The sequence below is a fragment of the Artemia sp. Qi Xiang Cuo genome, chromosome 8 (genome assembly GCF_049724085.1).
Source record: "Artemia sp. Qi Xiang Cuo chromosome 8, ASM4972408v1, whole genome shotgun sequence".
Lineage (NCBI taxonomy): Eukaryota > Metazoa > Arthropoda > Branchiopoda > Anostraca > Artemiidae > Artemia > Artemia sp. Qi Xiang Cuo.
Window position 1 is genome coordinate 52912754 of NC_142801.1, and position 25802 is coordinate 52938555.

At 35.8% G+C, this 25802-nt stretch overlaps 1 protein-coding gene across 1 annotated transcript; it reads left to right on the plus strand.

Annotated features, from left to right (window-relative positions):
- Window positions 1-44: 44 nt before the first annotated feature.
- On the plus strand, window positions 45-24113 carry Prosbeta1 (proteasome beta1 subunit). The gene is made up of 5 exons (XM_089093585.1): window positions 45-177; window positions 13871-13938; window positions 15813-15944; window positions 20207-20336; window positions 23795-24113. The coding sequence occupies exons 1-5, from the start codon at window positions 112-114 to the stop codon at window positions 24059-24061; spliced, it is 663 nt and encodes a 220-aa protein (XP_088949711.1). The 5' UTR covers window positions 45-111; the 3' UTR covers window positions 24062-24113.
- The last annotated feature ends 1689 nt before the right edge of the window (window positions 24114-25802 follow it).

Consider the following 25802-nt stretch of genomic DNA (forward strand, 5'->3'; position numbering starts at 1 on the left):
TTCGTTATTCGTTTATCTGGTTATCTGGCGTGAAAGCATTGTTCGGAACACTAATCAATATTTCCAGAAGAAGGCGTATAATTAATATTTGTTGAATCATCTCAGGAAATAATGGAAGTGGTTAATAGTTATAAGGATGTCAACCAAATTGATTTTTATGGGAAAGTCAGCATGGGGGTGCGAACCTTTTAGTCCCACTTCTTAATAAATATCCAGTGACAGCCAAATACTAGCCTAGGATGATAGCCCTGAACCAGTGGCATTTTTAGGCCTATTTGGCTAGGGTGACTTATAGAATGTAAATCAGATAGGAAAAAAGAAATATAACATTTGCTTTCCAATGCTCTTTCTAAACATGACAATCATTGCTGCTGCAGTTGCATCTCATTCCCCTTCAATAGGGTTGTAGGCTATGTAGCCCTAGGCTAGTTTGCCTACAGAAGTTTGCTGATTTGACTTGTTCATTAGGTAAATTTTTACCAAATCATATTATTGGCTTTTGAATAATTGAATATACCACTTGATGCCTTTTTGGTAAATATCTACCAAATCATATTATTGAGTTAGGAATAAAGTGAATAGCCTACACAATTTGATGCCTTTTTTATGCTGATTACAAATATAGATCTTACCCCCACCCCTAAATACCAATTCAAGGTATATATTAGCACATTAGGGGGGTAGGGTAAAATTTAAACTTACCTCCCATTTACATCAGAAATAAAATTTGTCCCCCACCCCCCTAATGTGCAAATATATAGGCTACCCTGAATTGGTATATATATATATATATAGAGGTGGGGGTAAAATTCATTACCTACAAAAATGATTATTATATTTAGAAAGGGCATATAAAAAGGCATTGAGTGGTATATGCACTTTATTCATAAGTCAATAATATGATTTGGTCAAAATTTACCATTCATTAAATGTTGACTTTATTTGGCACTAAAAACCTGTGGGAAATAAGGGGGATGGGTAAAATTCATAAAATTTTTTTTTGTTATTCATATTATTGACCTATGAATAAAGTGGATATTACCTTAATTACCTACCTTAAATCACAGCTTGGAGTGAAATAAGGACTTTCGATCCTGTTGAATCACTCCTTATGATGACTGTTGTAGTTGGTTAAGTTCTGGTGGAAGATTCTGGTGCTTCCCAGTCAAACTTCCATGGTGTATCTTTCCACTCAGCATCCAGATGGCGTTTGAAAGCATCTGTTGATTCAGCAGCAACAGTGTCCTCCTTGAGGTCATTCCAGAGGTTCTCAATCCGATTCGAGAAGAAATTGCATCTTGCTCCAGTTGTAGCGTGATGTTTGCGGATTCGTCTAAGGTGTCCTCGTGTTTTGTGGGAGGTGTCGATCTCCAGGATCTCATTTTCTCGATTGGTTGAGAGGAGTTTGTGTGCCTGGATCATGTCTCCACGTTTCCATCTGTATACTAAGGAGGGGAGGTTGAGTTCCTTCAACCGTTCACTGTATGTCTTGTTTCCCATGCCGACAATCATCTTAGTGGCCCTTCGTTGGATTTGCTCAAGAACTGCCTTGTCCTTTTTGAATCGAGAGGTGGCCAGTATCGTCCCCACCTCCAGTCTAGGTCTTACTAATCCTTTGTAGAGTTTGGTGATTACGTGTTTACTCCTACTGGTGATGCTGTGTTTGATGATGCCTAAGGCTCTACTAGCATTGGCTGAGATTTTTTGTGAGTGGGAGCTGAATTTCAACCGGGAGTCAACGATGACGCCAAGGTCACTCTCCTCCTGGACATGCTCAATTGTGTGGTGACTTCCAGAATTTTGGGTCATGAGGTACTGATGTTTGGGGTTTTTGTGTCCAAAGTGTATGACCTTGCATTTTTCTGCGTTGAATTCCAGCAGCCATCTTTTGACCCAGGAGCACATGTGGTTGAGATCAATTTGGAGGGATTGGATGGAAGAAGAGGTGTTGGCAGGACCTATGAGTTTTGAATCATCCGCATATAGGGTGGTTTTGTTGCTGGTGATGAGGGGTAGCTCCTTTATGTAGATGTTAACCATGGTGGGGCCCAGGACGCTGCCCTGGAGAACCCCACTAGTGACTTTGATTTTGCCAGAAAGGACATGGCTATTTGGTCCAGTTATCACTTTCACTTGCTGTGTTCTGTCCCTCAGAAAGTCCTCTGTCCAACTGACCACTTGTGGACTAACAGATAGAGTAAGTAGCCTGTGAATGAGGTATCGGTGACAAACCTTGTCAAATGCTTTGGCTAGGTCCAACAATATTATATCCACAGGTAATCCTCTCTCTAGTAGGTCAGTTACAAGACTATATGACTCAAGAAGGTTTGTGTCCACCGATCTCTTTGAGCGAAAACCATGCTGACTACTGCTGATAAGTGAGTTGGCCTCAAGATGGTTAATGATACGCTTGTTTATGATTCTCTCCATGACCTTGCATGCCACACATGTAAGGCTGATAGGTCTGTAGTTTGCTGCAGAAGTTTTGCTACCCTTCTTATGAATTGGGATGACTATTCCCTTCTTCCAGTCCCCAGGAAGCTTTCCTTGTGCAAGCGACAGATTGAATAGTTTTACCAGTGGGGCTGATATTGCAGGGCTTAATTCCTTCATCAGTCATGGGCTGAGACCATCAGGTCCCGTCGTTTTTTTGGGATCGTGGTCCTTTAGCTGTTTGGTTACTTCTTCGATTGTGACTGGTGAGTGTACCATCGGGAAGGGAGTGTGAGCCTGTTCTGCTGGTGGGGGGGTTGATTGGGGGCCATCCATGGAGAACACTGAGGCAAACTGCTGATTAAGCAGGTTTGCTTTTTCAGAGGGGCAAGAGGATAAAGAGTTGTTGCTTACCAGGTCTGGTACAGTGTGTCTGCCTGGCTTCTTATGGGAGATGTATTTCCAGAATAATTTTGGGTTTTCCTTGACGTTTTTGGCCAGTCGTTCTTCGTAGTTTGAGGTCAGTTTTCTAGTTTCTTTTCTGAGGAGGTTCCTTGCAGTTTTGTACTGCTCGTACAAAGCTGTAGTCTTTTGTTTCATGTACTTCTCCCAAAGTTTTTTCTTCCTGTTGCGTAGTTTCTTGATTTTTGGGGTGAGGAAAGGTAGAGTTTTGGGTTTCTTTTTCCATGTTACGCTGGTTTGTTTGGCTTGTGTTTGGCTTGGCCTTTTTTTTTATGCTTTTTCCAAATATAATAATCCTTTTTGTTGGAAATGAAATTTACCTCCACCCCTAAATACCAATTCAGGGTATATATTAGCACATTAGGGGGGTGGGGTAAAGTTTAAACTTACCTCCCATTTACACCAGAAATAAAATTTTCCCCTCCCTCTAATGTGCAAATAGGCTATATACCCTAAATTGGTATAGGCCTATACAGGGGTGGGGGTAAAATTCATTTCCAACAAAAATGATTACTATATTTGGAAAGAGCATAAAAAAGGCACCAAGTGGTATGTTTACTTTATTCATAAGTCAATAATGCAAATAATGAAAAATTTAGGCTACCTAAAATTCTAGACCAGCTACTTTTTGCTATCTTGGAAAGTTACTAGGTTAGGAAAATAAAACTTTCAGTAATGAATCCAGGGCCAAAATCAGTAAAATTCTAGACAAGCTACTTTTTTCTGTCTTTAGAAAGAGGTAAGGAAAATGAAACTTTCAATAGGTTAATGAATTCAGGGCCAAAAACATGGATATCCACACTTTGACTATTGGAAAAAATTAGATTATAAGCTTATATAAAATGGTACTATCCAATCTCCTTATAATTAAAAATATTTTTGTCATTCAGTTGGAAAATTTTGCCCATCCCTATAGGAGAAATCTATATGTGCCAACTAGTTGACAAGAAATGTTTCCCCAGCAAAACTTTTATTTTCCAACCAGTTGACTAATAACTTCTCCCCAACAAAACTCAACTTTGCCAACTAGCTGGAAAGAAACATTGTCCCAGAAAACAATTCATTATCCAACTAGTTCACTAATAACTTCTCCCCAGCAACACTTAAATTTGCCAACTAGTTGGAAACAAACATTGCCCCAGAAAACAATTCATTTTCCAACTAGTTGACTAGCAACTTCTCCTCAACAAAACTTTATTTTTTCAATAGGCCGTTGCCCTGGCCTATTTATTATAGATTGGGCTACTTGAAACTGTGAGTGCAAACATCTCTAAGAATAGAGGGATAGATTAGTCAAATTTCCAAATATGGTAGAATTTCAGTTTAGCAGCACCTCCAAAAATATGGTAGGCTAATAAAATAAAAGAACAATGTTCTTATTTCATGCTCTTTTTCAATATATTAGTTGTTATCCTGACAACAAAGCAACCCTCCCTCCCTGATAATCCCATCAATATTTACAAAGCTAAACAAAAATTCCAAAATGTTGATGACAATTTGCTATATGTTTAGTGTAGAAATTGCCCATAGATTGTTCTGAGTACCTGGATCACTGACCATATTTCAAACAGTAGGCTGTACAAAAAAGGTGGTTCAATTCTGCTTTCTAGGGCTATAATGAAAGAAAGGTTGAGATGACTAGGGCACATTCTGCAGATGAAGAATGACAAATTGCCAAAAGTTTTCTTTTTGGCCAACTGTCTAGGGCTAAAAGAAAAGCAAGTTGTCCTTGTTTTGGGTGAGAGAATGTCATAAAGAAAGATTTAAAAGAAAAGGGAACTTTCTATGAGGGGAGAAGTTACTAGTTCAAAAATGAATTGTTTTCTGGGGTAATGTTTGTTTCCAGCTAGTTGGCAAAATTAAGTTTTACTGGGGAGAAGCTATTAGTCAATTAGTTGGAAAAATTAAGTTTTGCTGGGAGAAGTTATTAGTCAACTAGTTTGAAAATGAAAGTTTTGCTGGGGCAACATTTATTGTCAACTAGTTTGCAAATTTAAGTGTAGCTGGGGAGAAGTTATTAGTCAACTAGTTGGAAAATGAATTGTTTTTCAGGGCAATGTTTGTTTCCAGCTAGTTGGCAAAATCAAGTTTCACTGGGAAGAAGTCATTAGTCAACTAGTTGGAAAAATAAAGTTTTGATGGGGAGAAGTTACTAGTCAACTAGTTGGAAAATGAATTATTTTCTGGGGCAATGTTTGTTTCCAGCAACACATGAATTGAAGTATTTTGCAGTAGGCATCAAGAGATGGCTAATTTTAGAAAAAGCCAAGACAGATAGTCTGAATGATTGAGCGGGAAATCTGGGATAAGCCCTTTTTAGGATTGTATAAAAATGATGTTGAAAGGAGATTGGATAGTAACATTCTATGTAAGCTTATAAAGTATTTTTTTTTCCAATACTCAAATGGTAGAATCCCCTTTTCAATAGGCTTTCACCCTAGCCTATTTATTATATGCTGGGCTACTTGAAACTGTGAGTGCACACATTTCTAAGAATAGAAGGGTAAATTAGTCAAATTTCCAAATAATGGTAAAATTTCAGTTTAGCAGTACTTCTAAAAAAATATGGTAGGCTAATAAAATAGAAATAACAATGTTCTTATTTCATGCTCTTTTTCAGCATATTAATTGTTATCCTGACAAGAAAGCAACTCTCCCTCCCTGATTATCCCATCAATATATACAAACCTAAAAGAAAATTCCAAAAAGTGATAACAATTTGCTAGATGTTTTCAATAAAAATTGCCTACAAATTGTTCTGGGTATCTGGCTGACTGACCATATTTCAAACAGTATCCTGTACAAAAAATATGGTTCAATCCTGCTTTCTAGGGCTATAATGAAAGAAAGGTTGAGATGGCTAGGGCACATTCTGCAGACAAAGGATGATAGATTACCAAAGATTTGCCTTTTTGGCCAACTATCTAGGGCTAAAAGGAAAGTAGTTTGTCCTTATCTGGGGTGAGAGGATGTCATAAAGAAAGATTTAAAGGAAACAGAAACTTCCTGCAAGGGGAGAAGTTACTAGTTGGAAAATGAATTCTTTTCTGGGGCAATGCTGGTTTCCAGCTATTTGGCAAAGTTAAGTGTTGCTGGGGAGAAGCTATTAGTCAACTAGTTAGAAAATAAAAGTTTTGTTGGGGCAACATTTATTGTCAACTAGTTGGCAAATATATATTTCTCCTATACAGATGGGCCAAATTTTCCAAGTAGATGACTAAAATGTTTTTAATTATAAGGAGATTGGATAGTACCATTCTATATAAGCTTATAAAGTAATTTTTTCCAATAGTCAAAGGGTGGGAGTCCCCAAAAACATAGGCTACCCTAGGTAGGTAGGATATACCTTAAATTTCAGCTAGGAGCAATCTAAGGATTTCTCCTTGTAGAGCTCTGGAATGATGACTAGTTGTATACAAGGTTCACTAGTGACCAGGGGGTCTTCCATGTTCAGAAGCATCCCAATTGAGTTTATTCTCTCTGGAGGATCACTCAGCATCTAGCCTTAGTTTAAAAACATCAACAGATTCAGCAGTAACTGTTTCATTAGGTAGTTTGTTCTAATTGTTGACAATATATGTTAAGAAGAATCTAGGGTAAATTTTTAGCAGTTCATATTATTGACTTACAAATAAAGTAAACATAGTACTTGATGCCTTTTTTTTTATGCTCTCTCCAAATATAACAATTATTTTTGTTAGAAATAAATTTTACCCCCACCCCTGTATATACCAATTTAGGGTATGTATTTGCACATTCGGGGGGGGGGGGATAAAGTTTATTTCTGATGCAAATGAGAGGTAAGTTCAAACTTTACCCCAACCCCATCTAATGTGCAAATACATACCCTGAATTGGTATATATGGGTGGGGGGTAAAATTCATTTCCAACAAAAATGATTATTATATTTGTAAAGAGCATAAGAAAGGCATCAAGTAGTGTGGCACTTTTTTTTGTAAGTCAATAATATGAACTGCCAAAAATTTACTGAATTTAGTACAGACTCTAGATATTGTAGACTGCTTGACAAGTTTCAGGTGACAAACTCTAGTCCTTGAATTGGTACCAACAGTAGGGAATAATGCTGGGAGAACAATAGCTCTCAACAACTTATAGGCTAAAATGGCATCCTCTCTATTTCTCCTGTAAACAAGTGTAGGGAGATTCAGCTTTGATAGTCTTACTGGGTAGGAAAGCTCTTGCATGCCAGATATCACTTTAGTTTGACCCAGCAGTTGAAGATTATTTTGTAGCAGGGAAGGATCTTTACAGGACAAAGCTGTTCCAAGAAGCTTCAGGTCATATGCATAAAGATTTGATTTACTGCTGATAATGGAAGGAGCGTCATTGATTAGGATATTAAATAGTGTAGGACCCAAGACACTTCTGACTTCCCTGAGGAACTCCAATCAGAACATGCATTGAGGAAGAAAGAATATGATTACCAGAGTCATCAAATAACTGAACACATTGATTTCACAAATAATGAAAATACAGGATCCAGAGCAGGGATGTTAGTGCCTACAGACAACAGAGGGGTGATGTCATCATGGCTTACAAGCTACTGCATTCTGATTCCTCTTCTTAGAAGCCTTTCCAACTTGACAAATCATCCAGGACAAGAGGGCGTAGTAAGAAGCTGCTTCAGAAGAGAGCTCACAGCAGACTCTGCAACCACTATTTCTCAAATAGAGTGGTGGCCCCCTGGAACAGTCTTCACAATGCAGCTATCACCACTTCCTCTGTTGATGCATTCAAGATCGCCGTTGATAAGAATTAGTCCAACAAACATGGAAAACAGAGTGGGACACTGCCAAACCAATGGCTCCCCATCATCACTGACCAGCAACTCTACAGGATTTTTTCCTTATTTTGCTGGACAATGCGATTTAAGGTAATTTAAGGAATGCTATCTGGACTAGCAGACTTATTCAGTTTGGGGGATGTAAGTTCCTTTAGAACCCATGTATTTGTAATCAGAATTGGTTCCATCATATGAAATACATCATATAAAGGAGGTGTAGGATATACAATACTGGAGCTGGATGAAAAAATTGGTTGAAAATTTCAACTTTCAGCTCAGGATCAGCAACTGATTTACTATTATGCAGGTTATCTGGGATTGTGTGTCTGCTGCTACATTTTTGAGTGGCATAATGCCAGAAAGATTTAGGGTTATCCTTAACTTCCTCAGCTAGTTTTTCCTCAAACAGTTTTTCTTCAACTCTTTTATTTGGTTTGTTGTTTGATTACAAAATGATTTGAAGACTTGATAATTTTCTGTGGTCTTATTTTTTCTATAGCGGTTCCCTGCTCTGTGTTTTCTATTGATTAGCCTGCTTACTTTAGTAGTTACAAAAGGTAAACTTTTTGCTTGTTTTGTCAGAAAAATTCTGATGCATGACTTTTCAACATTTAGAATTTCCGTTTTTACATTTGACCAATTCTCCTCAATATCATCTGTAATAAGTTTTTTCCAGTTGACATTGACAAATTTTTCAGAGACTATTTTGTAGTTTGCATATTTTTGTTGCTTAGAGGAAGGTTGTTTGGTAGGCAGACATAACTCTGAAATAATTACTGCATGGTTGCTATTACCAACAGGTGTGGTTTTTACCTTCTTAATAAGAAGGTCAGGGTTACTGAGAATAACCAGATCAAGAGTGTTGGAGACTTGACCTTCCCTGAAACAAGTTGGTTATGAGATTGTTTGACAGAGAGAATTATCAGAGAGGGTAGACAAAAAGGAGAATCTCTATTACAAAAACCAGATCCATCAATCCATGGGATTTCAGGAAGGTTAAAGCCCCCCCCCCCCCTAAGGACAAGATCAAAGCTGGCAAATTTGGACATCACATGAGACAGCATGGCAGCCAAATTAGATTCAGAGTCCAAAACATACAGAGCACTGGGACCTCTATAAACAACATCCACTACAATTGAAACCTATATAGTTAACCCTCTTCTGATTTTTAAGTCTTAGAAATTTGTCTACTTGACAGGTTGTTAAATTCTAGTTTTGGGACTTTTTGCTGTCAAGGAATGTAGTTGAGTTGGGTGAATAAAACTCTCAGGAAAGCATCAAAAGCTAAAATGATCTCCTGTTAAGATAATTCGAAGCATCCACCTCCATTCCTTTCCCTCTAAAGAGAACTGACCTTTTAAAAATCTTTGAATTATAAAGGTTAAACCTTGCAAAATAGATCTTCTGCTCAAATGAGGCAGTAGAAAAGTGTTTTGAGCCTCATACCTTTACTCAACCCCAATTTATAGGGTTTTAAAGATCTATAACCTTATTTACCAAATTTAGGAAAAAACGCTTGGTAATACTTAAAATTCTCCTGAAAACAATCATATTTTCAAAGGCTAAATCCAGTAAATAAGAGATCAAAACCCCAAAATTAAGGGTTTTTTTTCAGAATTCAGACAGGTCATGTTTAAATATTTTTAAATAGTGATCATTTTTAACAATGTTTAAATGTTTGATATCCAATAGATCTGAAATTCTTTTAGAATCAGATTTGGGTCCAATAGTTTTGAGGGGTCAAAAAAACCATGACAAAAAAATTGTTCAAAATGAGTATACTAAAAGATTTATTGATATCTAACTTATCTTAAATTATTTTGCAATAAGGTTGGATGAATGCTTTTGATAGGTTGATAGACTTAAAAACAAAGGAATACAAAGTGTTAAGAGATGCAAAACACCAGTTAATTATTTTATTTGGGGGCTATAACTGGGGGGGTTCTAGGCGAATAACCACCCCCCCCCCCCGGCGAATACTCCCCCAGAAAATACCCCCTCTCCCCCGCAGAAACCACCAACCTGGGAACATCAGAAGGGGGGGGGGTCACTCAGAAAAGTGCCTATGATATTTGGAAATAGTATTAAATTGGAATCCAATGGTACTATTTTTTGTATTAACATGTCTCCTTTAGATATGTTCATGTAATATCAGTATACCAGAATTTTGAGGTATCTGCCTCCAACCCTTCCCCTTCTAAAGGACATTTTTTACTTTCAATCATATATACATAACATACTAAATATACAAATATCTGACAGAGAGGCAAGTTCATTTTGTACAGATAAAAGATGCAGCAAGTGTTTTGCTATGGCCTTGGATAGCTGTTATCTACAAACTGAAATCTTCAAAAATAGATCTGCAACTCCAAAAAGGCACAAGGAAAGGGTTTACAGCTTCATGCCTTTGCTCAGTCCTGATTCATTAAGTTTTAAATATTTGTAGAACTATTGCTTAAACATGGAGCAACAAAATGTTGCTATAGAAAATCCTGCTGAGATCATAGGAATCATGTTTTCAAAAGTTAGACCCAGAGGATTGAAATTAAAAATCCAAGATTTTGATATAACCTATTATTTTCAAAATTTAGATAGTGTAGCTATAGAACTAATCAATCTTGTAAGCCCTAGAAATAAGGAAAGGGTAGAGATATAGCTTAAAAACACCTTCTTATGGTGTATTTTATTTATTCCTGTATGCTTGAATTACCTAACTAAACTGCCTTCCCAGATAACAAAAAGCCCTCTTCTAGAACTTTAATGAAAGAAATGCTATAATAGTAAAAGACTATTATCATTTTATACCCCAACCAATACTTTTCAAAAGTAATTACTGCTACTATGAAAATTATATCCCCCCTCTCCTCTAGAAAGGACAGATATTGGCCTAAATAACATATTACTCAGTTGTTTTTCATTATGTGAATCATTTCATCTCTTTGTTAAATTAAATAATAAAACAAGTTTTTTCAACTGAAAGTATGAAGTAACTCTAAAACTTAAAACAAACAGAAAATATTATGTATATGAGGGGGGTTGCCTGCTTCTCAACATCTCACTCTGTACACTAAAGTATTTTAGTACTTTTAAAAAAGCTTCTTATTATTCTAAATGCACAAACCATTTGTTTCAGGAGTCATTGTTAAAGAATTGCGACAAAGTTCAAACTTTAGCATAAAGAGCAACATGTCAAGGAGGACACAACCTCTCCCATATACATAATAATTTCTGTTTGTTTTAAGTTTTAATGTTGCTCCTTACTTTCAGTTGAAAAAAAGTTTTTTTTTGTTATTTAATATCTGGTTGTTTTTCAAATAATAGAAGAAAATATCTACCTCCATGGAAAAATCCCTCCTCTCCATGGATATATCCTCCAGACAATTCAATCCTGGTGAAAATTTATCCTGGGCAATTACCCTTAACAACTCCACATGTAACATTGAGTCAGCAAAGAAAAAGCAAGATATAAGAAGAATTTTGTATAGGAATTATGTCAAACTTGCATGCTGTTAAATTTCTCCTGAAAAATTCAACCCCTGGAAACTTCCTCCCCATGGAAAATCCCCCTCCTGAAAATGTATGCATACTTCCCAATAACAAATACTATATATAAACAATGGGCAAATTTATAACTTAAAGACCTTTCCCCAGTGGCTGTGGTGGGCCTGTGATTGCAAAAGGTATAGTTACTTGACTTTTCAACTATGCTGAACAAAGTGGCTATCTCAAAATTTTAGTCAGAGGATTTTGAAGAAAAAGGGGGGTTAGTTGCCCTCTAATCTTTTTGGTCCCTTAAAAAGGGCACTAGAACTTTTAGTTTATTCATATGAGCCCACTTCTTGTGTTCTAGGACCACTGAGTCAATATGATCACCCCTGGGATCATAAAACAAACAAATAAACATGCATCCAGGATCTTTCTTCTGCCAAAAAATACACAATTTCGTATTTTGGAGATAGGTGCTTGAAATCTCTACAACAGGTTTCTCAGATACAATTAACCCAATGGTGGGATTTTCATTAAGATTCTATGATTTTTAGGTTGAGTTTCCCCTTATCTTCAAAAATCAGACAAATTTTCTCAGGTTTGTTGTCTTTGACAAGTTAAACAAAACTTAATGAAACTTATATATTTTTGGAATCAGCATAATAAGCCAATTCTTTTGATATATATATTGGTATCAAAATTCCATTTTTTAGAGTTTTGGTTACTAGCTGGGTTGCTCCTTACAGTTTGTTACCACAAACTGTTTGAAAGGGATTTGTTCTTAACCTGGTCTGTACCATCATGTCATTGTGAAATAATAAAAAGAGTTTTGTAAATATACATGAATAAAAACAGAAGAAAACATCATCTATCTTTGTCATCATCATTATCTGAATAATATAAACTTTCTGCATATTATGAAGTAAGAATTTCATATTTATAATGTTTCTTGTAATTCTGTATGTAGCCTAGGGCTTTATTGGGCCCATTAGTGAGAAGGAGTGCATTTTAGCATTAAATTTCCCATCTAACACTGTTCCCAGATCCAGTTGCTGCTACCATGACAATTGCAACCCACCCCCGTAATAGGGCAAGGTATAGCCTTAGACTACAGACAAAACTACAAGGAAATTTTTAACTTATAATATTAAAAAAGTTTTATTAATCAGATTTTCATTGGTCCTTAGATTTTAATTTGTGGTTTTCCATTGTTTTTAACTAATTCATTTATCTAATTATTCCTATTGTTTCACATTGACATGCTGCTACAGGGCAGATGGAGGTTGTGGTGGCAGCATTTATTATATTTAGAAAGAGCACTAAATGGTATATTTCTTTTCCTTTTTGATTTCTGTTCTAAAAGTAACATTAACTGTACAGTAATTATGGCTGTCATGATTGTGTCCTACTGTCTACTAATAGGACTAGATAGTGCCCTAGCCTGTACATAAAAACCTGTTGAGTTTGTGGGTTTGGCATTAGGCTATTTTTATTTTTTTTGCAAGGTATTAGTTATGTGTGTTACCTGTCAAGCAGTTTGCAAATGAGCTTCCAACTTGTAAGTCAAGTCAAGGAAAAAACCTCAAACAAGCTTACTTAAAGCCTGCCAGTTGGCCAACTTTTGGCTTGTTACAAGCTTAAAACAAGTTTCCAATAGCAAGGCAAATTCTTGATTTAAGCTTTTTTCAAGCATGCAAAACAAGCCAATGGCTAGACAAATCATGGGTTTATGCTTGTTTCAAGTCTGATACTTGGAAAATATGCAGGTACTTCCTTATTCAAGTCATCAACATTGAAAAGTGGTTAAAACATGGTTATAGAACAAGTCAATGGCAATGCAAATCCTTGATACAAGCTTGTTTCAAGTTGGTGACACTGAAAGACATTTGAAACAGGCCTGTAAAGCAGGACAATAGCAATACAAATCCTTGATGCATGCTTATTTCATGGTTCTAGATATTGATTTGATTTATATCAAGAATTTGTTTGGTAGAAAAATTCTTTAGTAATGTAGATAATTTTGAAATGTAGATAATTAGATGTAGATAATTGACGTGCTATAAGAAAGAATAAAAAATCATAGAAAAGAAAAACAAGAAGTGGCTTTTATAAGGCCAGAGAAAATACTGGACAAAACAAAACAGATATTGTGAAAAACAGCTGCCTCTCTTCTTCAGTGCTATAAGAGAGACTCTTCAGTACTATAAGAGAAAACTAGAAGGAAACATGTCCCCATCTTCTGAACAAAAATGTGATATGATGAAAACAGACAACCCAGAAAGCAAACAGAAAAAAAAACAAATAAAAATCACAGTTGAAAGAGTTAAAAAACCTTAAAACCAAACAATGCAGAGAATCATAAAAAAAAACAATAAAATGAAAGCTAGCAGAATTAAAAATTGAAACAAGCCACTCACCAGTATCTACAATTAGTTAAAAAAAAACAAGGCTGCTTGGATATTACTATATTAGTGACTGAATTGAAAAAAATTCTTTCATTTGCTAGGTAAGTGAACCTAATTAGCAGTATTAGTTATTTCTCAGTTCTTATCTTTGTGCAAAGGTCAGACTTTTCTATATATTCTAACATTGTTTTACACAGTCTGTAATGAAAAGATGTTTCTATTAATTCTCTCTATTTCTTCTCCTATGTGGAGATATATATAAGCATGAATTTCATTTCAGACATCTCTCATAGCTGTTGAATTTGATGGTGGTGTTGTCATAGGAGCAGACTCAAGAACCTCAAGTGGGTATGTATTCCTCATATATTCATTTTTAGTTTCTTTCCTAAATTGGAATTAGCAATGGCCTTAGCCTCTATTAACTATATTCTTCTGACAGTTCTGAAACCACAAACTTATATGAGAAATAGAATTATGCCTTGTTGGTACCCACACCATTAGCTCTTCCATATCTATTGGGACTAGTATAGGCAATCACGGGACTAATAGGTAATCATTTTCTTTAATATGCTAGCTATAAGCTTTAAAATTATTGATTTTGTTTGATGGAGAAAGGTGGTTCATAACAGCTCAAAAGCATGCAATCCTTTGTTCTGTATGTTTTTTTAAGGATATCAGTACATTGTGTGTTGTGTGTGTGGTTTTCAGACATATATTGTAAAAATTTTAGGGGTATCAAAAAGGATACTAGGTTTTTATTGCCCCCTGTACTTTTTGCTGTTTGGGGATATTTTTGGTTGAAACAGACTGGCACCTGTTGAGGTGCATCTAAGAAAGGAAAAGGGGAGAGGGTATTACCCCTTGTTGGCTACTTATTGTGTTCAGTAAAATTTTAATAGAAACAGACTGATAGCCATGGGGATGTCCTTTAGACAGGAAAGGGAGGATATTGTACTTTTTACTTCTTTTTTTTGTGCATGTGTATCCAAACCAAGTGATTTAACATGTTTATTTGGATTTCTCTTCATTAATGAGAATGGCTGTTCTGTTGCATGAAACACACTAGTTCATATATTTACTGTTCTGAATTATTCTCCATCACATTTGTAGCTGATTCTGGTCTCTTCAACAGCTCATTTGATGTCAGAGAATTTGGTCATTATATTAGTTTTACAGCCAGTATATCCACTATTCTACTGATCCTGCTCCATCGCTATATTTTTTTAATGGTTTTGCTTCATTCAAATTTGATCTTCAGCCAAACTTATACAGTTTTACAATTGGATTCATTTTAACTTCTAATTTTTAAGCAGTTTTTTTTTTTTTTTTTTTTTTTTTTTTTTTTTTTTTTACTGCCATTCTTTTTTAATGTTTTTTGAGTGAGTCAATCAGTTTGACCAAAGTAACTGGCTCAGATCTTAATAAATTCGGCCATAAATTATTAGATTTTCAAAGCCATACAACCAGTGTTCCTCTTCCTGGTGCTAATACATACTACAATATTTGATAAGGATTGTAATGAGGATAATCAATATGTAAAATATGAAAGTCAGAAGAATAGTACCATCTTTGCAGCCTGGTAGTTATAGAAGTAGTGGTCTTTTCATACCTGAAAATTGTCACTGAGTGCAAATAAGAAGTTAAAAGATATTTACTATATTAAGCAGCAGAACGCTTTTACTAATAACCTGCATTAAGTTACTTTACTTGATTGTGTCTGGTTTTCAGTATGAGATACTTCTGTTGGATCACAGCTCTCTTTAAAGAAAAAAAACATTTATGAACAAAAGATGAAGCTGTTGTGAATTGTTTTATATGCCCGGCTATTCCCTTATGGCTGCCAATGTCCTCAAAACCCTTTGGCAATATCACTCCCCCCCCCCCTCAAAGTTCTTTTTTCACAAAGCGCCATATATCTAAGTGATGCTTTATTGTGAGAGCTCACAGTGCTGCGGCTTGATTCACGAGTTAGCCTTTAGCTTGCCTTTTTTACCGAATCATCAGTTTTTTGTGAAATTGGGACGGTTGTTTCTACTTTAGTTTATTAGCCTTTTTTGTGCATTACATGGGTCTTATAATCGAAAGCTGTTTAAATTACAAGAGGCTATGTATCCAAAGTTGAGACTTGTTATTTATTTTGGTTCTTGATTTATAGGATTTTTAGGAGTGTTTTGTGTTTGGTGGATTAAAAGCCACATAGTTTGACTTTATTTTATTTCTAGATCTTACATTGCCAACCGTGTGACTGACAAGTTAACGCGAATAACCGATCATATTTACTGCTGTCGGTCTGGATCAGCTGCTGATACACAGGCAATTGCTAATATTGTTGAATACCGTCTCTACCTTCACAGGTTTGTTTCTAAGCTTGATTTGCGTACGATAACATATCCTACTAGTTAAGTCAAAAGAATACATATGACACAACTTAAAAGGTGTAGCTTTGCTTTGAAGGTATAGTTGTCTTAGGGTTCTTCTTCTTCATAAACCAAGAGATCCATGGACTCCATGACCACAAAAGACGGGTTCTTTCACCTCTATTACAGCCAATTAAGGAAAGGGGTAAATCAAGAATCATATACTTGCAGCAACAATGTAGTCACTAATAATTATGTCTCTTCTTTAGGATTTCAATGGATAACTTGAATATCATTCTATCATGATGAGGAGAGAGGTTAGAATTCAGGATTGCAATGAAAGTGTTAGGTATGTTAGCCATGGAACAGAGGTGCTTGAGGCTAATGGTCTCACTATGTCTTAGAATGTGGCAGGCAAACAAACGAGACGTGCTGGACTGTTTCATCTGTTGAGACACAGATACGACATAGTGGAGAATAATATAACCTCCATTTAGGTTGCACCCAGTTGGGAAGAAGAGCGCTCTGCTGAATACAATTCAGCAGACAAAATGAACGATTCTAATGGAAGGGGAGAGTAAAGATTAAGGTCCCGGGATGGAATGCATGCAACTGCTCCAGTTCTCTCACCACGGACATATCCATCTGTATAAGTTTTATTATAATTAGGATAATGTCTTAAAACCTGTTCAGCAAAAATAGTCTGCACCATATGATTGTGAATCAGGTTTTTATTTACAGGACTCAGATATCACATTGACAATACGGCTGGCCCATTTCCCATGGAGGGGTTTCAGTAAAGGGATATGCATGAGAGGAATGTTGACACCAATTTGGGTCCTCTGGTTTAAATTGATTCTAAGATGAATTGGCATTGGGACAGACTGACTTCAGGTCAAAAATATGTTCATATACAACACGCTTGTTGCCATATGCTTGGAATTTTGAGAAATAGTTATTTCTTTGACAGGAGGCTCTTTATCTTAGGGATATTAATCCAGACAACACCTTTAGTTTGGACAGCAGAGTATCTTTGTGGAGTCTCATGGATCTAATGGCAGAATTTTGTAAGGATTCAAGGATCTTACAAGTAGATGGGGACCAATGGAGAAAAATTGGATCTCGTGTACTAATTTTAATCGGGTATAATTTGCAGAAGTCCAAGGCGAGTGTTGGGTGACATCCCCATTTACTTCCAGTTAGTCTTTTTAAAATACAAAGTCTCTGAATGAAACTAGATTTCAAAGAATTAATTTGTTCCTTTCAGAATATTTTGGAGTCTATTCCTAGGCTTAAGTCTATTTTAGTAGCTTCACAAATCACATTATAGGATCTCACTGGAGAGTATTTTAAGTGGAATGGGAGGATCTCTTCTATAATTCGTAAATATGATGGCTTTGGTTTTACTGATTGAGATTGGGAACCCAAAGCTGAGGAGAATCTGAACTAATTCGCCCTGTTGGATGAATCTTTGAAGGAGGACATCCAAACATCCAAATAATCAGGTCCTCAGCATAAAGTTCAAACGTTGAATGAGAAACATGAAATTTTGAAACATACTAGTTGAAAGAAGAAGACTCAAGATAGCTCCTTGAGGAAGACCCCCTGATAATAAATAGGAATAGTCTCCCCTTTTGCCTCATTTACTTGAAAACAAAAATAAAACAATGAGAGTAAGGGAAGACAAGGAAGACAGTTGGGTATTAACAGATTGGTAATGTTTTAATTTTCATGGACAAAGAGCATTGTTAAATTTAACTAGTTAGTTTAGCTTATTTGTTTTCACGTGTTTGAGTGGAATTTCGTATGAAATAAATAACAGACAAATCATATATTGGTTTGTTGAATCAAGCAAATCATGAAACAAAGGACTCGTATACACTTCTAAACACCCAGTGTGAGTATCAGGAAAAAAAGAGGGTGAAATTGCCTCAACTCCAAAACCACAACCAAAAAGGAAGAAGGTCTAAAATAAATTTCAGTCGTTTCATGCATAACAAAGGACCCTCTCGCTCACCTTGGTGAAATCCTATCAAGTCTCTGGGTGTCGACACAATTTATTCTCACGTACGCTGAAAGCATTTTTTGTTAAACTAGTTAGCCTACAATTTTTTTCTGACAAGCGAAATTTCTTCTTTCTCTATGCAGTAGAAATTCAAGCAATACCATTTGTTAAGATTTCTACTTTTCTACTATCATTTTACCCTCAAACTATTATAAATGTTAACAATTTTTCACAGTTTTGGTGCCCCAGCCAAGTATTTGTGAATGAATTTTCACTTTTTTTAATTTGGCTGTTTCTAGATTTAGCTATCACTATAGGTATGGAGAACCTTTTCTTTCGTTTAATAAATTTTTGCTGTCAAATTTCACGCAAAATTTCAGTCAACATAAATGTTCTTTAGTTATTTTCATCCTAAACATCTTTCATCTCTATTTGTATTTTTTGTTTAATGTAATGAGGAAAATGTAATTGGATAGCTACCAAACTTTGACTGTCCTCTGTCTAAGCCTAATATCTATATTTTTCAATTTTCGAGAAAGTTGGAATAGCGATTTTTCTAATTTGTTGGAATGGAATAATTGATGCCGATACATATTTGTTCCGTCATTGGCCACTTCGTTTTCGGCTGGAGGTGGATACTAGATTCTGTGATTCTAGTAGTGCAGTACTAAGTTTTGGCTTCCGATAAAATCTGTTTTCATCCCTTTAGACACTAAGTCCTATCTGAGAAAGTATAGCAGATAAAATTATTCTGACTGCCATTGGACCTACCGTGTCAGGATTAGGGGAGTTCCACCCTCAATTCAAAATAAAGTTTTGTATTGATACTAAGTTTTTGGCAAAGGGCAGCCGCCTAATCTGCATATAGACAATACGAAAAATTCTGGATGTTTATCGAGAAATCTTCAGAGGTTGTATGCTTGGCAACAAAGTACCTCTGGCATGTTGCTTCTTTCCAGAACCAAAGACTGCCAAATATAGTGCCTTTCCCTTATCAGGTTAGGATCACCTGCTTGCTTTTCGTATTTCAGATTTAGCTTATCTTTGTTAATGTGATAACAACGAGTCACCAAATGTCCTATATGTCTGCCTAACTTCTATTTCTCTTATCTTATAAGAATGCCTTTTGACAATGAGTATAGATTAGACAATTTTGGCTTCTTTTCCAAAGTTAAATTATGTACACAATAAAGAGAATTATAATAATATACTGCCCAAAAACAGTACAGTTGCATATATATAGCTATTATATAATTATATATTTTAATTATATAAATTATATATTAAGTAATTATATAAATCATATAGTTATGGTATATAATAGTTATGGCAGATAAAACAAAAGAGGAGGGCTTCAAACTTTGGAAGTAAATGATACAGCCAAGAAAATGGTTAGACTGTTGGTTGAAGTCCATTCGAGTTTTACGGTTTTAATTAAATTTAATTAAAAAGTTTTAAGAATAGTTGGTTATAAGGGGGTAAGAAGCTTTATAAAAGACCAATAAATAACGCTATATAAGCCACCTGGTTTGTAACTTTTCTTGTTCTTTGTACTCCGCAGTGTTGTCTTTGTCTTTATTGTGGGTAACAAGTAAATAATAATAATTAAGAAAGGAAACAACAGCCAACACAAGGGAATTCCCAAAAGTTATGTCCAGTATCACTTTTCCTTAAATACCTTTTCATTGGTATTTATCTGATCAAGTTTCAATTTTATGTTTAGAACTCGCTATTCAAGATTTTAAATCGGAAGTAAAAGCGGCTTAGGTGAACAAAATAAACTGCGTTCTTCAACTGGCTTGTCACCATTGCTTTGGAAAGTAGATCTCAGAATATCTAACCTGTTCATAAGTTTAACTTTTTTTATTCTTCATATATTCAAATTTTTTTTGGGATCCTTACTCAATTCTGAAAAAACTTTAACAGGGTTTCTTAAATAGAAGTTGGCTGTTGCATATACCCAGCTTTTCTTCCACCTATTACGGATTTTTTCTCTTTTTTTTCAAGCCACTTTTTCAAGTAATTAATTCTTGTTCGTCGCTTTAAATACTGATTGGTGTTTACTAGCGATAGGATGATGAATTGGAATCAGGATATTCCTAGAATCGGATTTAAGAATTTTTGTTCAATCTCTGAACGATTCTAAAACCAATCTTGTTTTAAAAATAGAAAAAACTGTTATTTCCATATAATGGGCTGAACAGTGTAGACTTTTAAAATAAAATTCAAGATTTTTCTTTGTTTTTTTTTGTAGTATTGAGTTAAACGAGAATCCCCCCGTCAAGCATGCTGCTAAGGTTTTTCAAGACATATGCTATAGCTACAAAGATCAATTAACGGCTGGGATCATTTGTGCTGGATGGGATGAAATTCAAGGAGGACAGGTAATATTTGAATATATGTATTAAAATAACAGCATCCAAGTTTAAGGGAACCTATTTTATTAGAAGTCAAAGCCATTCAAGATTTTAAATCGGAAGTAAAAGCGGCTTAGGTGAACAAAATAAACTGAGTTCTTCAACTGGCTTGTCACCATTGCTTTGGAAAGTAGATCACAGAATATCTAACCTGTTCATAAGTTTAACTTTTTTTATTCTTCATATCAATTTTTTTTTGGGATCCTTACTCAATTCTGAAAAAACTTTAACAGGGTTTCTTAAATAGAAGTTGGCTGTTGCATATACCCAGCTTTTCTTCCACCTATTACGGATTTTTTCTCTTTTTTTTCAAGCCACTTTTTCAAGTAATTAATTCTTGTTTGTGGCTTTAAATACTGATTGGTGTTTACTAGCGATAGGATGATGAATTGGAATCAGGATATTCCTAGAATCGGATTGAAGAATTTTTGTTCAATCTCTGAACGATTCTAAAACCAATCTTGTTTTAAAAATAGAAAAAACTGTTATTTCCATATAATGGGCTGAACAGTGTAGACTTTTAAAATAAAACCAATAGGTTATTAAACTTAAAACTGCGAAAAAATAACTCTTATCGGGGGGTGTCCTCAACAGGGCCGTCACGTATGTGGGGAGAGGGGGTGGCCCCCCCCCCCCTCAATATTTTTGGTCACTCAGTAAAAAAAATAAGTCGATAAAATCGAGGCGCGCTCCGACGCCGCTAAAATGCTTTGTTCGGCTCAATAAAGACCACGAAAATACTGACATGTCATCTACAGAAATTTCGAACTTGGTCGGTAAACGCAGCAGTTTTACTGACTCCTGCCGTGATTTCACAGATGGTGCCACAATTTTCCAATTTGTTAAATAAACAGCATTTAATTAGTGACATGATATGTACCGAAGTCTAAATCTCAGTTGGTAAATGCAGCGGTTTTACCGACTCGTGCAGTGATTTTACGTATTGTATTCGAAACGGACATTATGGTAATTATTGACAAAAAACAGTCGATAAAAATGACCAGCCAGTCGGTAAAATCTATTGCTCCCCTCTCATCTCCTCTCCAACATTTTGGCTAGTAACACCCCTGTTCCTCAAACCCATCAATCACGCACTAATTGTAGTTAAAAGAAAGTATATTGGTAGCCTAATTGAATGCACTTAAGTCGGTGGCAGAATCGGTATCCGATTTGGGAACATTGTTGGCTTCGTCCCATCCCAAGTACCTCCCATTGTGCAACCACGTTTTGTTAAGACTTGGATATACATTTTCTGAGTGAAATTGATTTATTTTTTTACATCACCATTGTCATCTCAAAACTACAATTATAAATTACAAATGATACAATTTTTTAATTCTACTCTTACTTTGAAGTATCTCTTCATGCCCTACATAAATATATATTCTGGAGCATATTGTTCCTGCAGAATGATAAGAGACAAGAGAGAAATATCTAAAAAATCACCCCAGCGCATATAAACTACAAATATGACTACAATTCCCTGCACCAGGCACGTACGCAATTGAGGGGTGCCCAATAATAAAACAGAAAATTTCATTTGATAATTTGAATGATAATTGCCCAGGAATAAGCAAAATCTTGATGGGGAAGGGGAATAATGAAAGAAATTATTGGATAATTTGAATAAGAGAAGCCCAGAACTTCGAGAAATCTAGGATTTTCTGGGGTAAGAGGGCTGCATAAGTCCCAGCCCTACACATGCCATGTTATGGAGTGTGGACTGTATCTATAATCCCTTCCCGACAGTGCCAAATGTTTTTACAGTTGCCAGTCTACAAAGACACATTCTTTCATAGAAGAAACACAAACACCAATATTTAAGGCCCCATTGACCTCATTAATGAATCCATAAGAATAAAACAAGGCTAAAGATAAATTTTTCATTCATGAATGCACTCTATTAATTACCGCCAGACGCAAAAGCCTTTACTCAGAAAATTGATTTTGTCTTGCTAGAATGGTAAAATGAGTCAGTGTGCAGGGTAGCCAAATATGATAAAACTACTAAAAAGAACTTGAAGTTTGTTTTCTTTTGAATTGGCATGTATTTAAAGATGATTAGTATAGTGGAAAGCTTAAACTCATTTTATTGTGTATAGTAGGATATATGGTGGTGCAAAAGTTCTCAACTGATTGGAAGCAACACTAGCTTAGCATACATTTATTGCTTAATAGCTTCCAAACAGCGTCGTGCCAAATAATCTGATTTGTGAGGAGGGTTTTGCCATTTCTCAATGGAGGAGTGCAATTATGGTAAATTTTTGTTATATCTCTGCTTAAGAATAGACAAAAAATGCGTATTTCTATGTCGTTTTTTGTACATTTTAAATCGATTCAAACTTGAGAACCCTTATCCGTTGGCGGCTTTTGTTGCAAAAACAATGAAGATCACGCTAAACTTAAATAAGGTTTTACTCATTAACTTTAAAACTAACAATATACATTACAAACAAAGAAATCAGACCAAAACTGAAAAAAAAATCCGATTTGTCCCTTTAAATTGATTTAGTACTAATCATAATTTTAATCATTTCCGCCAAAACAATGATACGATTTCAAATTTTCACCCTCCCAAATCCAAATGCTTTAAAAAACTAGGATGGGGGTGGATGGGACTCCTGTATAATGATAGAAAAAAAAACAATAAAGTTTTGCTATTTTTCACTGAAGGACATGTACATAAAGGAAAATTGCTCCTACTTTACTCAGAACTTTCGATTCGTGCCAACATCTCTGTTCTATCGTGAACCGTGCTAGGAGTACGTTTTTGTTTTTTTTATTATCCAAAATCCTAGATAATAAAATAGAAAAATCTCTAAGGAATTAGGTAGGGCTCATCAACTCGCAAAGTACAACCTTTTTATATAATATTCATGTACACAACAGTCTGCAATATCGATTTTCTAAATCAATATCTAATACGAGTCTCAAGATACACTTTTTCATAGAAATTCTTGGACCTTTTGAAATAATGTAAAAACATCAATATTCAAGATTTTCGAGAGTTCAGTAAATAATACTACTCGTCTATCAAATTAAGAATGTTTTTGTTAAAACAGGATTTAGAGAAGTTTCATTGTGACTTGGAGTCAGTGCCCTCGCTATCCCTAATTTTTCAGAGTTTTTCCAATATAAAATTAACTTTAACGAAAATTAACAACATGTATTTCGCGTTAACGATAGTGTTTATGAACTTGTTTCGGAGAGCCCAATTTTCTTTAAGGAAAGTTCGGAGAAACTCTAAAAATTCGGGGAAAGTTTAATTTGGTTGTTTGCCAAAATGTCTGTTTAGAAGTAGAAAAAAAAATTCTAAATACTTCTGCTCTTTAACTGCTCTTTAAAAATCGTATGTATTCTGAATATCAGATAGTTTAATGTCGCGAGATTTGTTTTACGCTCATGTATTATTATTTTTGTTCAAGGTTTATAGCATTCCTTTGGGAGGTATGCTGGCTCGTCGTCCAGTTGCGATTGCTGGCTCTGGCAGTACTTACATTTCTGGCTATGTTGATTCCCGTTACAAACCTGGTATGGCCAAAGACGAATGCGTTGACATGGTTGTCAAAAGCTTATCATTGGCAATGAATCTGGATGGAAGCTCTGGAGGCGTTATTAGATATGGTGTCATTACTAAGGATGGAATTGATAGACATCTAATCATGGGCGATAAGCTTCCCCACTTTACGTGATTTTTTTGGCATTTCTTTTGATCTTTATTAAAATAAAACATTTTCAATGTAATTATTTTTATTTTTAGTTGCTTAAAAATAATATGTTCATGCCCAAAACTAAAAACTAAATCTGCAGTTTTATAAGAGTTTAGAATAAGACGTGAGAACTTTAATAATAGAACTAAGGTTCTTAAGTGTCACTTAAGCAGCCCCTCGTCACTGTCGTGTTTGCTTCCTTTTGTGAAGTGGATTCGCCCACTGGATGAAGACCCACTAGACGACTCTAATGAGCGCAATAACACATTTTCGATTTCAGATGTGGCCTTTTGTTTCAGGCACAACGACATGTAATATTGCTGTCATGTAAAGTATCATACAACAGCAATTTATGATCCCTGCCCAGTGCTCTAAATATCAAAGTGAAGAAATTTGACAAAGCACGGGTAAACGGCGGGAGTAATAATGACTCTTATTCATTATACACGAACAACATAAAACGGACTCTCAATAATTTGAATGAAAGGCTGAATGTGAGTAAATGGATAGTTTTGGTAGTTAGTGCCAAATATATGAATATTGCGTGATCCTGGACAGCCCCCTTGACTACCCAGGGGGAGACCAAGTGCTCAGGAAGAACGTTTCAGGAATAACCCGCAATCACAGCTGATCCCGAATCCCGTTTTGGAAGGCCTAGAGGTTGTGCGGTATTGTTTTGCTATGAGGATCTACCACTACCTAATAAGTCGTGCTTCAAGGCAGCTTCACTCCTAGTAAAAAGACTCCACTGCAGGGCTGTTTGCAGGAGTTTCAGGGAGTGGTGTCTCCGTGGCTGAGATTGGACAGTCTCGGTGGGCTTTTACCTGGCCTTGGCAGGGACTAAGTGTGTCTCATACAGCCAAGCCTGTAGCCAGGGTGGGCTGGTCCCTGGATACATGGGTGTTGGAGCCGGAAACCAGGCTACCAGGGAGCTTAGTGATTTCTGGGCGTAGTGAACGTACTTGGGATTGTTGGGCAAGTCGGTGACCTTGTAAGAACTTTGTCTTTATAGAATTAGGATTTACTGTCATATCCTTGGTCTCTTCTACTTAAACGTTTGTTCTGGTACAGCCTACTCTCCCATAGTGGGAGATTGGTCTGTTGTGGAACAAGATCGGTATAAGGTTCAGGCCGAATTGGATGCCTATAACGGACCCAACAAAAAGGCATTGACCCAACAAAAAACGGACCCAATCAAAGTATTGAGTGCTGAGTGGAAGGTGCGAACTCAACGCTCGGTTTGCAAGGTAGGGGTAGAGCTCCCAGAAAAATTGTTTGGAATAAAATCTACTACAAGTGATAGATTCACTTTGTTCTTACATTAGTATTTACTATTTTTAACAATTTGGCATCCTTTGAAATTAGATTATTCGTCCCACCTCACTCCCCCCCCCCCCCACACACACACGCTTCAAAGACAAAAAAGGAAACATCGTCCAAAAAAGACTGGAAAATATAGGGCTGTCGCCCAATGGACCCCTTCCTATGAATACACAATTTTATGTTCGCGTTTCATTTGGCCCAGATCCCCTTTCCCCTTTGGTATATTGTTCTCAGCTACCACCAGAATTTATCAAGCTTTCTGTCGCAAACTGGTCTTTGTTAATTTCTTTTTCAAAATTGTAAACGAAAGCAAATAAGTCTATTTCAGCCATTTAATATTGGGGACTACTCGAAAGTTACTTTTCTAGAGTTACTCTTGCTAAAAACTAACTGCACCACC